At 52.9% G+C, this 16,093-nt stretch overlaps 2 protein-coding genes and 1 pseudogene across 3 annotated transcripts; 2 read left to right on the top strand and 1 right to left on the bottom strand.

Moving 5' to 3' along the window:
- Window positions 1-1,743: 1,743 nt before the first annotated feature.
- LOC147963891 (putative F-box/kelch-repeat protein At1g15680) lies at window positions 1,744-12,647 on the top strand. 2 transcript variants are annotated; one of them, XM_087531304.1, is made up of 3 exons: window positions 1,744-2,903; window positions 3,963-4,081; window positions 12,398-12,647. In XM_087531304.1, the coding sequence occupies exons 1-2, from the start codon at window positions 1,814-1,816 to the stop codon at window positions 4,049-4,051; spliced, it is 1,179 nt and encodes a 392-aa protein (XP_087387430.1). In that variant the 5' UTR covers window positions 1,744-1,813; the 3' UTR covers window positions 4,052-4,081; window positions 12,398-12,647. The 2 variants fall into 2 exon arrangements, with proteins under 2 accessions (XP_087387430.1, XP_087387431.1); XM_087531305.1 differs by lacking the exon at window positions 12,398-12,647 and adding an exon at window positions 11,271-12,391.
- LOC147963892 (uncharacterized) lies at window positions 7,120-8,220 on the bottom strand. Its single transcript, XM_087529746.1, has one exon. It carries the CDS (start codon window positions 8,218-8,220, stop codon window positions 7,120-7,122), a length of 1,101 nt encoding a protein of 366 aa, XP_087385872.1.
- A 152-nt stretch (window positions 12,648-12,799) lies between the features above and the next one.
- LOC147963890 (uncharacterized) lies at window positions 12,800-14,369 on the top strand (annotated as a pseudogene).
- The last annotated feature ends 1,724 nt before the right edge of the window (window positions 14,370-16,093 follow it).

Raw genomic sequence — 16,093 nt, 5'->3', positions numbered from 1 at the left:
GGTTAGAATTTTTCTAAAACAGCCTTGTCATTGTCTGATTAGACGTTGAATCATCCTTTTTCCTTTATGTAAATATAAATACGATATTCATATTCCCCTCTTTTGTACGGTTGTACCTTCCCAACATGGCTGACATTCCCAAATCTAGTCGGATGAAGCTCCCTATTGCAACTCTGAATCTTTGATTCCTTATTGTCGCTACCTCTTGCCGCCACCAACACTTCTCCCGCGGATTGCCCTCCCTCCACCTCCACCCCATCTCATATATTTGCTTTGCTTTGTTCTCCCCATGTTTACTCTCTCCTCCTCCATCCTCGGCTCATATACGCCATTGCGCGCCTCCACTCAAGCTACCACAACTCTGCACACGTGTATGCCTGCAGCCACCTCCCTCAACGCTGAGGTCCCTGCGCCTTCCTTCTTTCATTGGCCCAAAGCGCAGCTGCTAGAGTTGGTTGTCGCATGTCGGTGTTGCATGTACATGCTTCATACGGAGCAACGCAGGCAGCGGAGCTCGGGAAAGTGCTTACTGTTGGCCATGAAGCCAGTCACATCCACCCACAAGCAGTAAAAAGCTAGGGAGCCAGGAGCGTGCGGGGCATAGAAAAACATTACGGTCGAGTGTATGCTAATGGTGTTTACAGAAAAAAATAGACTAATACTTGTTTTTCCTATAAACTTGAAATCTTGGGTTGCAGGGAAACACGTTTACTATATCCACTTTTTTATGGATAGCAAATAGAATTAGTTGTGCATCTTCTGATCCTAAAAAACCAACATGACACTCCTTTTAACACCATCATATATATGCTATTTGTTTACTAATTATTCCTGCAAAAAATGATAACACTAAGAAATAATACGTTGCATCACTGACCATTGTACTTCAGATAGATTGATAATAAATTGCTTTATGCTTTGTTGTCAGAGGTTCAAACTTTACAAGGATTAAACTATTTTCGCACATAGTTGCTAACTCATCAAAGATTTGATGATAATTGTTTGAATTTCAAGGTACGGTCTTCAAGGTATGGTCTTCTTCTTTTTTCCCATACGGTTCCTTTTAAAATATAGTGTTTATTTTGCGTCTTGTCCTGGGCCCCTAGATTTCTATAGACGCCCTGCCTCCATCCATGCATGGCATGAAAGCCCATGTGGGCAGACAGATGGATATGGCGTTGATAGCGGCCGGATCTTGAGGGAAGGCTATGGCGTGTGGGGAGGCCACGACCGTCGCGTCATTGGTGGAGGTCGTCTAGTTGGAGATCGCGAAATGTGCGGTGGGTTTTCCCGAGTGATTTTTTTCATTGTTTTTTTACATGCGGGAGGGGCCGAAAGGCGGGCGAAAGACCGGCAGAACGTGTTGGAGATGCCCTAACTAGGGATGCAAGCGGCGCACCGTTTAAGCCCACTTATCAATCTAACCGTTCAAAAAAGTTTTCCTTTTCTAAGAAAATAAACTATCAAGCTAACAAAAAAAGGGCTTTGTGCCGCGGTTTAGGGCACCATTTACATCCCTGCCCCTAACCAACGGTGCTGATTTTTACCCGAGCTATGCTTGAAAAAAGGAAAATAAAAACAGAGCACCGTTTGGACAATGCAGAGCGCCAACCTCGAAGTCTCATTTTTCTAGAACAATATATGCAGAGTATCATGGGCTTTGACGTTTGTCTGTCTAGTCATGGCCTTATGGGCTCTAGCCAGCTACGGTCTCATGGGCTCTGGCCAGCAGCGGTCGGTCTGTCTAGTCTCTTCAGCGTCACTTTGGACCTGGGCTTGACTGACCGCACACCCTGCACGACCTGTGAGCGAGATGACGACGACCAGCTTCCTCCCCCGTTCCGCGGCGGCGCCGCCGCTGGACGACGACGACCTGCTCTCCGAGATCCTGCTCCGCCTCCCCCCGCAGCCGTCCTCCCTCCCACGCGCCTCCCTCGTCTGCAGGCGCTGGCGCAGCCTCCTCTCCGACCCCGCCTTCCGCCGCCGCTTCCGCATCCACCACCGCCGCAGCCCTCCGCTCCTCGGCTTCATCGACGCGAACCAGGGCATCACCTTCCAGCCAGCCCTGGACGCCCCCGACCGCCTCCCCCGCGGCCACTTCTCCCTCGACCTCCACGACCGCTACATGACCCTCGGATGGCGCCACGGCCTCGCGCTCTTCTTCCTCCCGATCCCGCTCCAGGTCGTCGTGTGGGACCCCGTCGCCGGCGTCCAGCACCGCCTGGCCGTGCCCCCGGGGTTCGGGTTCCACCCGTTGGAGAACCCCATCAACGGGACGGTGCTCCGCGCCGCCGGAGAAATCGACCACTTCCAGGTGGTCTTGGTAAGCAGCGACGGGAAGCAGCCTAGAAGAGCGCTCGGCCGCGTTTACTCGTCGGAGACCGGCGTATGGGGCGATACCATCTCATGCCCGGTTCCATTGGTGTCTATGGTTCATATAGGCGAGCCCGCTGTACTGGCGGGGGATTGCATTTATTGGTTGGTTTCAGCATCCAATATCATCGAGTTTGATTTGGATAGGCAGACCCTAGCTGTGACATTGTTGCCAGCGCAGGTGCTTACCAGCCGCAATCGCCATGTCGTGGTTATGCGGACAGAGGGTGGTGGGATGGGTCTCATCGTCGTGTCAGACTTCATCGCCCAATTATGGAAGAGGGAGACAGACTGTCATGGCGATGTTTCTTGGAGCAGTTGGAGAACTATTGAACTGGACAAGTTACTTCCCCCAAATTCAGAGAAAGAGCCACCGAATATGATAGGTTATGCAGAGGAAAATAATGTGGCGTTCTTCTGGACAGTTGTTGGTGTCTTCATGGTCCACCTTGAGTCGTTGCAGCTCAAGAAACTTCCTGTGACCGGCATCGCTTATCGTTACTATCCATTCGAAATTGTCTACACTCCAGGTACCTTTTCACTGAGGATATAACAAAACAGAGTTATTTTTCGTTAAGTGGCTGATTAAATGCCGCTTTAGTAAGTAGTGTAATATCACTTGTTTCTTTTGCTGCTTGGTGACCTTTTCAACACATCTCTTCTGAACCTGCACAATGTTGCTCCTAATATTGTTATTTTATTACCAAACTTTGCACTATCTGCTTCAAGTCAGAGCTATGGAAAGAAACATAAAAACTACTATATGAAGTTAATTATAGGCATACCCTGAGAGGGAACTATCTGGTCTGGTGGCTATGCAGTTGTCAAATAATCAAACGGATAATCCTTTTCCATGACATGGATCAAGCACAGATCAGCTATCTAGGATATATAAGTTATATAAAAAGTCTGCACTAAAACAATCAACATCGAGGTTGGCTAGTTCTTTGTATAACGATTAACCTGAATCACAGTGGCCTGCGGCCTGCCTATTGAAATATGCAAGGGTTGTATAATGGTAGTGTTAGCGCATAGCCGCAGTGCAGTTTGTGTTTCAAGATGAGGTGCATAGCAGTTTGAAGTCGCGAAAAACTATAAGAATAATTAGCTTGAACAAACTATAATGTCGAACAGGTAGCCTTGCATTTGGAAGCTTAAAAGCTAGTCCATCCGTTCACAAATATAAAATGTTTTGGATATTTCAATATGGACTACATACGGACTGAAATGAGTGAACAAACACACTAAAACATGTCTATATACATCCGATTGATAAAAAGTTAGAACATCTTATATTTCAGTATTTGTATTTCTTTATTTCAGTATGTTATCTCCGCTGAGTTTGCTAATCATCTTAAATCCACAATCTTTACTTGGTTTGAAATTTACAAAATAATTGTTCATTTATCACTTGTAGTAGACCCCTATTGCAAGTGTTCGTTTATAGCATAAAAAAATCAATTACTTGAGTTAATTTCATCTTTTCAAATTACAGCTGCAAGTTTATCTAAGTATCTTGTTTATGCCTCCTCATACCTATTTGACCGTTTCTTTGTAATGTGCCGTTTGACTTATTATGCTTATAACAGGCATTGGTGGTGGACACAAGGGAGCGGAAGTTGTGAGGCATTTGTGGTGGACACGGTGTAGACAATACATACGGCGATTATTCAGTTAGATATGATATTGTGATGTACTGGTCGAGCAGGTAAGCTTATCTTGCACATGCAAGTTGAGTTATCTGAGCTGTTCTTTTACGAATATGTATTGCTTTTCTCATTATTACTATTTCTCAAGTACCAAACTGCAAGAGCATACTCTACGAGTCTCTCTACAACCCTTTGCTCAACTATTGCCCACCTAACAGCCTCCCATCATGCTTTCATGGATCGAGGCCTCCTTGATGTTTTCTCCTGGCCCAGCTTCCTTGCCTTCTTATAGATGAGGAGTCTGTCACGTTAAGCGGGTAGCAGAATGAAATACTTCCTCCTTGTGCTCAGTGAGAAACTTGAATACTCTTTCCTCGTTGGCGGTTCTTGTAATTGGGTGCTGGTAGATGGTGCAGTTGCGATTGTTTCGAGTGACAATTAGGATCTGAGTGAACGTGATCTGATTACCGGAGTGAAATCACCGGGTCTAATGAGTATCTTCATGTTCCCTTGGTTCAAATTTCTAAATGGACCAAATAGTATCCTCTGTATTGAAATTTCTATTGTCTTTTTCGAGAAAACGCAGAAGGTTTGCGCTTCGTTGCATTGAAAAGGAAGGGGGTTCAGTTACATCCTCCTAGGAGGCAATTATACAGAGTGAGGGTGCTGCAATTAATGTACATCCCAGGTTTGGGGAATGAGGGCACACAGGCCCAGCGCGCCGGCTCTGGCCCAAAGGGTCGCCTCCTCCTTGATTTTATCCAGTAGCGTAGCTATAGAAGGGCTGGCTCTGTCGAAGACGCAGTCGTTCCGATGCTTCCACAACATCAAAGGAATGAGTAGGGTCGCCGAGGCGAGGCCCTTGCGCATAGGCTTGGGCGTGTGCTGCCGCACGGAGAGCCACCAGGTGTTGGTTGATGGCTCGCCATCAGGTGGATTGCAAGGAACCCTTAGCCAGCTCAGGATTTCATACCATACCTGCCGGGAGAACGGGCAGGCGAGGAGATGTTGGAGGGTCTCCGGCGCCTGGTCACAGAGTGGGCAGCACGCGGGGTGCTGCAAGCCGCGACGGGCGAGGCGGTCAGCGGTCCAACACCGGTCTAAGTGGGCGAGCCAATGGAAGAAGCGTACCCGTGGCGGCGCCCAGCATTTCCAAGTTAGCTTCCAAGCATCACATGCGGTGGATCCGTGGAACGTGGCAAGGTAGGCGGACTGCGGGGAGTAGGTGCCATTGGAGCTCCACTTCCAGAGTAGATGATCTGGCTCGGCGGAGAGCGTTGTGTGCTCAATCATGTGCCATAGTTGCAGGTACTCGCCGATCTCTTGAATCCCAATGGTGCCCTGTATGTCGCGCCCCCAACTGTTGGCCTGAAGGCCATCCGCCACCGTCCGCAGCTTGTGGCGTCTCTTGGGGATGCAAGAGTATAACGCCGGCGCGATCTCGCTGACGGAGCGTCCGTCAATCCAGCGGTCTTCCCAGAACAAGGCGAGCTGGCCGTTGCCTATCTGCATGGTGGTCGAGGCAAAGAAAAAGGCGCGCTCGTCGGCGGAGAACTGCAGGTCAAGACCGCTCCAAGCCCTGGCGCTGTCGGTGCGGCTTAGCCACAGCCAACGTGTGCGGAGGGCGAGGCCTGTGCGCTCGAGGTCGTGGACACCAAGTCCTCCAAGCGAGATCGGCCGTGCGACGCGCCGCCAGTTGAGCCGCCGTTGGCTTCGGCGCGTCCGGCCCAAAGGAACCCCCCTCTGTATCTTCTCCAGCGCCTTGATGATCCGCTTCGGTGGTGCTAGCGCCAGCAGCTGGTGGATGGGGATGGCGCTGAGTACGGCCTTGACAAAAGCAAGGCGGCCAGCCTTGTTCATGAGGCGCGCCTTCCAGGTAGGCAGCATGCCAGCAGTTTTGTCAACCACGGGTTGGAGCAGGGCAGCGGATGGGCGCTTGATCGCGAGCGGGATGCCAAGATATGTGATAGGCAGGTCCACGATGGGGCAGCCAAGTGCGTCGATGATGGGCGCCACATCGTCGGCGTCGCAGTAGATGAGTGTGGCAGAGCTCTTCAAGAAGTTCACCTGGAGGCCCGACGCGCGTCCGAAGAGCTGCAGGACTCCTTTCACTGCCATGGTGTCGCCCTGGGTGGGGTGGCAAAATAGGATCACATCGTCCGCATATAGTGAGACGGCCGGGATCGGGCGCCGCGGGTGAAGCTGCTGCAAGATGCCCGTCTCGGTGGCTCGGCGAAGGAGACGGCTAAGCGTGTCGACCGCGAGGACAAATAGCTGGGGCGAGAGGGGATCGCCCTGTCGAAACCCGCAGCGATGCCAAATGGTCGGGCCGGGCTTGCCATTCAGGAGCACCTTGGTGCTGGCCGACGAAAGCAGAATGGCCAGCCAGTCCAGGAAGCGGTTGCCGAATCCGTATTGGCGCAATACCTCGAAGAGGAACGGCCAGCTGATCGAGTTGAAGGCCCGTGCCAAGTCGAGCTTCAGCAGCAAGCGGGGGGCCTTGAGCTGATGGAGGAGGCGCGCGGACTGCCGGACGAGGACGAAGTTGTCATGCAACGAGCGTCCGGGGATGAACGCGTTCTGGTTCGCGCTGACGAGGGCATTGAGCTTGGGCGCGAGACGCAGCGAGAGGACCTTCGCGAAGATCTTGGCGACGAGGTGGATGAGGCTTATCGGCCTGTAGTCTCCGAGACAGCGAGCGTCCGCGCGCTTGGGCAGCAGCATGAGGAGTGCCTGGTTAAGGCAGCTGAAACCACGGCCCGGGAGCGCGTAGAGCTGCTGGAACATGTCGATGAGGTCCTGCTTGACGATGGGCCAGCATGCGCGCAGGAAGTCAGCAGTGAAGCCGTCGGGGCCGGGAGCTTTGCATGCGGGCAAGCGCTTGATGGCCTGCCAAATCTCCTCGGCGTCAAAAGGTGCATCAAGGTCGTCGAGGTTGGCAGGCGTGATGAGGGCGGGGAGGTCCAGAGTGCACTCCCGGGGCGCGGCGGTGCCAAGCAGAGCGTCAAAGTGCGCATAAGCTGCCGCGGCCATGTCCCCCTGGTCCGTGATGATTTCCTCGTCAACCATCAGGCTGTGCACCGTGTTCTTTTGCCGCCTATATGAGCATTGCCGGTGGTAGAAGGATGTGTTGGCATCGCCGTCTTTGAGGTTCGCAAGGCGGGCACGTTGGCGAGCGATGGATCGCTCCAGCGATGCAGCCAGTCTTTGTGCCTTCGTGCGGGGACAAAGCTCTACTCTCCAAGGCAGTGTCAAGCCTGAGAAGAAGCTCGCGGGAGATTGCCAGCCTGAGGCGCACATTGCCCACGGTCCGCGAGCTCCAGCTAGTGAGCTGGCGCGCGGTGGCCTGCATGCGCAACATGAATCGCCGGAATGGGTCTGCCACGTGGACGGAGTGCCATGCAGCCGCGACGACATCGTGGAATCCGTCGAGGCGAATCCAGAAATCCTCGAAGTGGAAGCGCCGGTGTGGAGGCGCTATCGGAGAGCAGTCCAGGAGCAGGGGGCTGTGGTCGGAGACGACGGAGGCGAGGCAGCGTAGGAAGCACGCGCTATGAAGCTCCTCCCAGTCCGTGGTGCAAAGCACCCGGTCGAGGTGGACAAGGGTCGGAGGCGACTGCTCATTCGACCAAGTGTAGCGTCTCCCGTTGAGGTACACTTCTTTGAGAGATAGGTCGTTGAGCACGCGTCGAAAGCGACCCATCATGCGGCGGTTGACGTTCCCGTTGTTTTTGTCCTCGTCGCGATATATGAGGTTGAAGTCCCCGCACAACATCCACGGTCCGGGGCACTCGTCGTGAATGTCGTGGAGCTCTTGCATGAACGCAACTTTGTCGTCGTCAAGTTGGGGCCCGTAGACAACGGTGAGCCACCCTGGAGTGCCAAATCCAGACGCGGTGGAGACCTTAGCAGACAAGGCGTTGGTAGTGAAAAGAGGATCGGTGATGGCCACCTCTCTACTCTTCCATGCCAACAGGATGCCGCCACGGGTCCCATCCGTGGGCAAGTACACATAGTCGTCAAAATCCGAGCCAAGAGTCTCAAGGACAACCGACGAGCAAACTAACTGCATCTTAGTTTCTTGGAAGCAGGCGATCGATGCATTGGTGGTTACAACAAGCGACCGAATGGCGGTGCGGCGAGCGCGCGCGTTGAGGCCGCGCACGTTCCAAGCCAGGACCTTGGGGGCGTGATCCATGGAGCAGAGATCGACGAGCAGGCGCGCTGGCGTAGCTAGGCCCCGATCGGGCTGCCAGCGACCACCGTGGTGATCGGCGCAACGGCGGGGCTGGAGGGGAGCTCTCGGCCTATCAACGCGGCCATGGCCGAGAGGACAGCCATAGGGAGAGGCGTCGCAAAGAGCCCCTCGTAAGTCTTCATCTCCGTGGCCGTGATCTTCTGGTCCAGCCCAACAATCCCAAGGGTGTGCATGACGTGGATTTGCGCACGTCTTTCGGCGGTAGGTGGAGCAGCCGCCTTGCATGTCGAAGCCGAGGCAGATCTTCCACGTCGCGGGGCAAAGTTGGGCGGGCATCGCCGCTGACGTTTCCCGGGAGTTGGAAGTGCGGCGTCGAGCTGCTTGGTGGCAGCAGCGAGGAAGTCGCCAAGGGTCCAGGTTGTCGTTGTAGTTGCACCAGCGCGTGGACGTGTACGGCGCAAGGTCACCGGGGGCGAGGCGAAGCGCGTTGGAGTTCTCTCCATAGCGGGGCATGCAGCTTGGGCCGGGTGGGTGCATGCAGTCTGGGCCGGGTGGGCAGGTGGGCTGTCCAGGGGTGGCTGCGGCGTGGATGCGTTGTCAGCGCAGCCTCTCCCTCGCGTGGGGCCGCAGGGGAGGGGTCCATGCTTGGCGCGCATGGCGCGGCCGCGGGAGACTCCAGAAGCCCTTCCTCGTGGTCGAATGGCGGGGCCTGCTCCGTGGCTTGGGCCGGTGGCCAGTATGCGCTAGTGGAGCAGGGTCCGTGGACCGGTCATCGTGGGACAGCACCGCTGCGGGCGCTGACGGGGGCGAAACACCACTTTGCCCCGACAAAGGATCATCCTCGGGGGTGGGGATGGGCGAATCGGGCACCTCGCTGTCCAGCGACAAGTGGCCTGTGGGGCAGTCCTGGCCTGCGGGACTGTCAGGATTGGCCTGGGCCGGCAGAGCTTTTGCAAGGCACCGGTCCTGCTCGTGGGGCGACAGCAGCGGTGCATGGCTCTCAGCCAATGGTGGCTGGCCATCAGACGTCGTCGGGCCCAGCAGCACAGGATCAGAGGACGGGCCAGCGGGCAGCGGTGCAGCCTTGGCGATCCTTGCCGCATTAGCAGCACGCTTTTTCTTTCCACCGCGTCTCCCTCTTTTGGAAAGCCGACGAGAGCGTAGCTGGCCGCCTGCTGTGGGCCAGGGCTCCATCGTCCTTCCTTGGGTACGGGCATGCAGCGGCCTGGCTGTGTCCGTACGACGACGTGGGGCGGGCCATCGGGTGCCGACGGCGATCCCATCGGCGCGCCAACCGATGGAGTCGATCGCCATGCCGTCCGCGCGGCCGTCGCGGGCGTCAGACGTGCGCCGTCGCTTGCGGCTACGGTGGCGGCCTCGGCCTCGGCCACGACCAGACCCATCTCGGCGTGTCTCCTCACCGGCTTCGCCACCCGACGCATCATCACTAGGGCCGCCGTTGCCGACAGCAGTCGAGGCGGCAAGCGCAACGGCGCCATCGGTGACCATGATAGACACGGGGTAGCTCAGTGTGCGGATGGTCGGCGGCGAGCCGCGTCTGGCGGCGGGGACGGATTCCACGATCTCCAGGACGGCCGCGCGGCGGATGCTGGCCGGCTCGTGCGTGCGCGCCGTCAACCAGAATACGGCGAGGTCGGCGCGCGAGCGCGTGCTCGGGTGCAGTCGCTCGATCCAGCAGCTGGAACCGAGAAGGTGTTCAGCGGTGGAGAGGTGCCAAGCCTGCGCAGGGACGCCACGGAGCTCCACCTGGACCGTGTGCTCGAAGGAGCTCACGTCGGCGTGCGCTAGCTTGTTCCAAGGGCGGAGCGACAGAGTGAAGCCGGGGCCGTTGATGAAGTGGTCGCCCGCGAGCCGCGCCATGATCTCGTTGGTGGAGAAGATGATGAGGAAATCCTCCGGTGCGTGCACGTGGATGGAGAAGTCGCCGGGCTGGAGGCAAAGGGAGGAGTGCAGGACGTCCTCGACCTCCCGCGGGGTGACCGCCGGCCTGGCTCCTGTGATGGAAACCACCATCCCGCGCCGCAGAACGAGCTCGGCCTCCTCCATCTCAACGGAGCGGGACATGACCACGCGCACCGGAGTGGAGGGCTGGGTTGGCTCGCTGGCGGAGGGGTCAGCAGCAGGCGGGGCATGCAGGAGCGGTGGCGCGCGCGGCGCCGCGGCTGGGGGGGGGGGGGGTGGTGGCGCGGGGAGGTGCATGGAGAACGCCGCGGCAGAACTTGTGGCAGTCCCGGGAGCTGTGGCCGGAGTAGAGGCAACGTCGACAGCGAACGTCGTTTGTGCAGTCCCGGACAGGGTGACCGGGGTCGAGGCAGCGGAAGCAGAGGCCGGCGCTTTCCTCCGGGGACGGGCTGCGACGGCGCGGCGGTTGCTGGGCGCGCGGGGGGTGGGGGGGGGGGCAGCCTCAGGGCGCGCGCGGCGGCGGCGGTTCCTGCGCCGGGGGAGCTGGAAGCCGTCAGCGTCGACCTCCGCACCACCCTGGACGCGGTGGACCTCGGAGCGAGGGCCCAGGCGAGATGCGGCCGCGGCGCGTCGGGGGGCTGCGGCGCACTCACGCGCAGCCGCAGGGTGGAGGCGCGACGCGGGGGGCGCCGGGCTTGGTGGAGCAGGGGAGCTTCTGGCGACGTCGCTGTAGGACCGGCTGGACTCGCCCTCGGACTCCATCCAGCGGCGCGCGCTAGCGGGGCTGAGGTCGAGGTCGCCGGCGGAGTCGGACGGGGGCGCCATGGGCGGAGGGGAGGGGCTGGGGGGGTGGGGGTAGGGGGAGCTGAGGGAGGAGGGCTACCGGCGTGGGCTCGTCGGCGGCAGGGTTGGTGGGGCTAGGCAAGGGGGGAGGGGGAGCGAGCGGAGCGGGAGCGGGGCATCGTTTCCAACTGTCATAAGGAAAAAATAATCCATGGACCATATATTTGCATTCCTTATCATCTTCTCTCATCGATTCACACTTCATTCAGGTTTTTAATATGATATAAATACATCTAGCTTAGCAATTGTTCTTGAAAAAAATGCCTAATGAGCTATAAATGCAGCTTGACTGAAGATCTAAAAAGGTCAGTTGCCATATCTGCCAGCAAACTGATAATTACTGTTTGAAGTACAACAAAGGAAATGCTGCATGACTAAGGCCCCGTTCGGAAACGGACCACTCCCTCCGCTCCGCTCCGCTCGATGCTGGAAACGAGGAGCGACAGAATAGCTGCTCCTCAAAAATGAACTATGCCCCGCTCCGCTCCACCATTTCAGCTCCACGGAGTTGGGAGCTGGAGTGTTGCCGAATGGGGCCTAAATACTAATTCATGTCCTGCTCCTACTAGCATTATTATTCATTTCCCCTACCCCTCGAAACTTGTTTGGTGATGGTAAATTCATTTTCCCCCTGAAATTGGTTTGGTGACTGTAAATTCATTTCCCCCCTGAAATTTGTTTGGTGACGGAGTCTAGCTAAACAAATCTTGAGTAGAGAAATGCGTAATAAGCTGTATCACCAACATGCACTGAAACTTGAATAGTTGATAGATCAGTAAGCCTTTTTTTCCTTGGCATTAGTGAACATCTGTGGACGAACAATGTCTGTACTGTCTGTAGTCTTCGGTGGAGAATCAAATTTTGGTTGTGCCCTTGGATGCCATATCCTCCTGTATCTAACTTCTGATGGCCTATGTTTGTGTTGATTAAGTTATATATTATATAATAAGTCAGTGTTTTCTCTCTCGTTCTTTTTGGTATAGTCCGATTAGCACGATTATTAGTTGATTCAAGATGTACCATTTTCACCACACACTACTAGCTGTATATACACATGAAGCTGTTTTGATGTATACAGGTATTTTGGCTCCCCCTGTTCTCTCTGTGTTTGGGTGAAAGTATATGCCAGTAGCATATGTTTGGTTACCTCCTTGTTCTCTGAATTACTTTCTGTCAGTTTGTTCGTTGGGGTTGGAGAGTGAAAACCTCAGTGTTGTCTTTGTTCAAAGCGGACCCCTGTGTGTGGATGATTTCACCCATATATGTAATCATGGCTCGGTTATATATACTTCTAATCAGTTTTCAACATGTTTATGATTCCGTGAGGGGAAATAACTTTGGAGTAGTGAGAAATTCATAATTTTTACGGTCAACAACCCTTTCACCTTACCACTCGCCGCCTCCTTTTCAGGTCAGCGGGATGAGGCTTGGTGCGTGCGATAACCACTTTGTACTTGTTAAAAGTTCATTTGTATGTGTATCTTACCACTTTGCTTTTTTTTTTTACATCATATCTTACCACTTTGCAAGTGTTAGTATATTAGTATTGTTGTACCTATGAAAGTGATAGGTGTATTAGGATTGGTTGAATTGTAAATGTGTATGCAAATATCTGTGGAATATGTATGGTGAATAGTAAGATTGCTTTACCTGTTGTTGTCTGTCTACCTCTCCTTGTGTTTTCTCAATCTCTGCCCGGTCCAGGCCGTGCTCGGAGGATGGTCGCCGCTGCTTCGTCCACCGTCGGCATCAGGCTGGACGCTGACCTTGTCGTGCCTGGTGTATCAGGAACAAGAACCACTAACCTCACCATGTTGGTTAATCTGCTTGTCTTGATTTGATCCTTCTTCCCTTCTCTTCCTTCAGGGCCTCAAGAGGGACAGCTGCCAGATTTTTTTTGTTTGAGATAAAGCTGCCAGATACTAGAAAAAAATATCACATATCGTGGGCCTCAATGTTTGTGTAGGCATAGGCCATGGGCCATGGGCCATGGGCTCTCGAACAATCAGAACAAAATGAGCTGCAACCCGTCTCGTCACTGTACCAACATCTTGCGTGCTGCTTCGAGTCCACGGTCACTGCCCAGAGGAGATGCGCCGCCGCCGCCAAGACCTCTCGCCGGCAGCCGTGCCGCTGGACGATGACGACCTGCTCCCTGAGATCCCGCTCCGCCTCCCCCCGCAGCCCTCGTCACTCCCACGCGCATCCATCGTCTGCAAGCGCCGGCGCCAACTCGTATCTGACCCCTGATTCCGTCACCGCTTCCTCCTCCGCCACCGCCGCAACCCTCCTCTCCTCGGTTCCTTCGACGAGTTTCTCAACTTCCTATCTACTCTGGACCTATCTACTCTAGAGGCCCCCAATCGTGTCCCTCCTGGGCGCTTCTCCTTGCCGTTCGGCGTCAACGATTACTGCTTTTCCCTTGGATGCCGTCATGGTCTCCTACTCTTTCGATCTACGAAGCCTTTGCAGGTCCTGCTGTAGGACCCCGTCACCGGCGACCTTCATCGCATTGCCGTCCCTTCGGATTTCCTGAGGACACACGGGGCGGTGCTTCGCATTGCCGGAGAGGTCCAACTTCCAGGTGGTCTTGGCGGTGACAGTTTGGGATAAGGACGACGAGCAACACACACGAGCGCTTGTCTGTGTTTACTCCTCAAAGACCGGCTTATGGGGAGATCTTATCTCAATAGTGCTTCCATACCACGCTCATAGGAGCAGTTATTCCACCCTGCTTTATGAACCTGATGATGTGCTGGTTGGAGATTCCCTTTACTGGATGCTTTCTGGGAATGTTGACGGAATTGTTGAGTTTGATTTGGAGAAGCAGAGCTTAGCTATGATATGAGTTCCAGTGGATATGTATGGCAAGGGCAACTACTTCCAGGTTATGAGGGCCAAGGGCGGCGGGCTGGGTTTCCTCTTGATGTCAGTGTCAGACTACACCGCCCAATTATGGAAGAGGAAGACAGATTGTAATGGTGTTGCTTCATGGGAGCTTGGAAGAACTATTAAACTGGACAAGCTACTTTCTCTGAACTAGGAGGATAAAAACCCCATAGCCCTATCGATACTAGGGTTTGCTGAGCAGAATAATGCCGTGATCATTTGGACAATTAATGGCATCCTCATGATCCACCTTGACTCATTGAATTTGAAGAAGCTTGCCGAAAACACCATAACCCGTCCTCACTATCATCCATTCGAAAGTGTCTACACTGCAGGTAATAGCATGGATTACATTGTCAATACCAAAAGCAAATTATTATTCAACAATTGGTTGATGAAATTATGCTCACGTCATTCCGTGTTAGCCAATAATTTGAATTACTATCATATCATTTGTTTCTTTGCTGCTTCATGCCCTCATGTACATCGATGATGTTCTGCCATGTTCTGTTCTGATGTGTATGTGGTGGCTTTTATGTAATGATTATGATTGACTAACAAAAATATGTTTGTGGTATTTCATTTTCTTTATGTTCTGTAGCCAGGCACTGGCTGCAATTGGTTAGCCTCTTCTATTTATTTTTTGTGGTTTAAGTTAGAACTAGCAAACTTTCATCATCGGTTTACTATATGAACATCCATACAATAAAACAATTCTTACATGTGTATGTGTTCCAGAAAATAAACAATGATTAACAAGATTGGCAAATCCTTTCTAGAATAATTTAACCATTTTATTGTTTCCTGCCTATTGAAGGATGATATAATTCTCTAATGTTAGTGTTAGTCCATATCTCACATGCCATATTTTTTTTTTCTGAAGAGGAGATACACAACAGCTGGAAGTTGATTACATGAAAACTGACTTGAACCCTTTTGAAGCTTAAGCTTAGTTATATTTATTTTGTTCTGTATGTGACCTCCGCTGATATTTCTAACAGAGTTCAAATAAAAAATAACCACTTCATTTGAAATTATGAGTAATTATTCATTTATCATTTGTAGGATTTCCCTCCATGTGGCAAGTCTATTTGTACCAGGAAACACTAATAAGTGGAGTTCATTTTCATCTTTTCGTGCTAAAATTTACTTAAAGATGATTTAAATCATGATCCAACATGTTACCAAGATTTATTAGTATGAGATTTATTTTCCGATATAGCGTAGAATGAGCTTTAGGATAGCTCTAGATAGGACGATGCTTCGGTGCCTTAAGGCGCCTACCTTTGTGTCTATGACGTGTGGGCCCAATAGGTGGCTGGCCCACATGTCAGTGACCCAAAGGCAGGTGCCTTTAAGGCACCGAAGCTATGTCCCTCTAGATAACTTGTCCATTCTGACCAGTTAACAGTATGATTGCCCATGTTCTTCATTTTTACGATATTAATGAGTATATGCTGTTATGGGAATAACAGTAAACTAGCACAATGCCCATGCATTGCTACGAAGCCACCAAAAAAGTAGGACTTAAGCCATTGGTTTAGCATATCGTTGAAAGACGTTGGTGTCATGTGGCTGTTAGGGCCGTTCATGATTAAAATCATAGCGAAAATATAATATTACAAAGAGAGTTTTGCATGTGGCAAGCCTTGGATAATCTTAAGGAAAATAGGTCCTTTGCTAGATTTAAAGTGATACAACATTTCGAATTGTGAAACAGAAGAGGATAGACATTAGTAAGGAGACTGCACAAGGTCGTGGATCCGGTAGTGTTGGGGATATTACTATCAGTTGAGACCCGCCCAGGAGGGGCCGGGTCAGACTTAATGGCGGGTTACATAAGAAGCCCAATAGACAGTCAAGATGATAGTTTATTAGTATATATAGAAAGCCCAAAGGCCTCGGGCCGGCTTAAGGCCCGTCATTGTAAACCGCCATATGGGCGGAAAGACTTGTAAAGAAAGGCATGTAAAGGAAGTCACCGAGCCGGACACGATTATGAGCCGGCCGGGACTCTGTAAGCCACCAGGCGTCAACCCGTGTATAAGGGGACGACCCGGTGGCGGTTTAGAGAGGAAAACGACCAAGTCGATAACTAAGCCGGCGAGTTGAGCCTCTTGGAAGTCGAAACCTCAGCAATACCAATCACAACTAGACGTAGGCTTTTACCTTCACCGTAAGGGACCGAACTAGTATAAAACTCTCTCGTGTCCTTTGT

Source organism: Triticum urartu, chromosome 6A (assembly GCF_056163025.1).
Source record: "Triticum urartu cultivar PI428250 chromosome 6A, HENAU_Tu73, whole genome shotgun sequence".
In the NCBI taxonomy this organism is placed as follows: Eukaryota; Viridiplantae; Streptophyta; class Magnoliopsida; order Poales; family Poaceae; genus Triticum; species Triticum urartu.
This window is presented reverse-complemented; position numbering and strand designations above follow the sequence as displayed.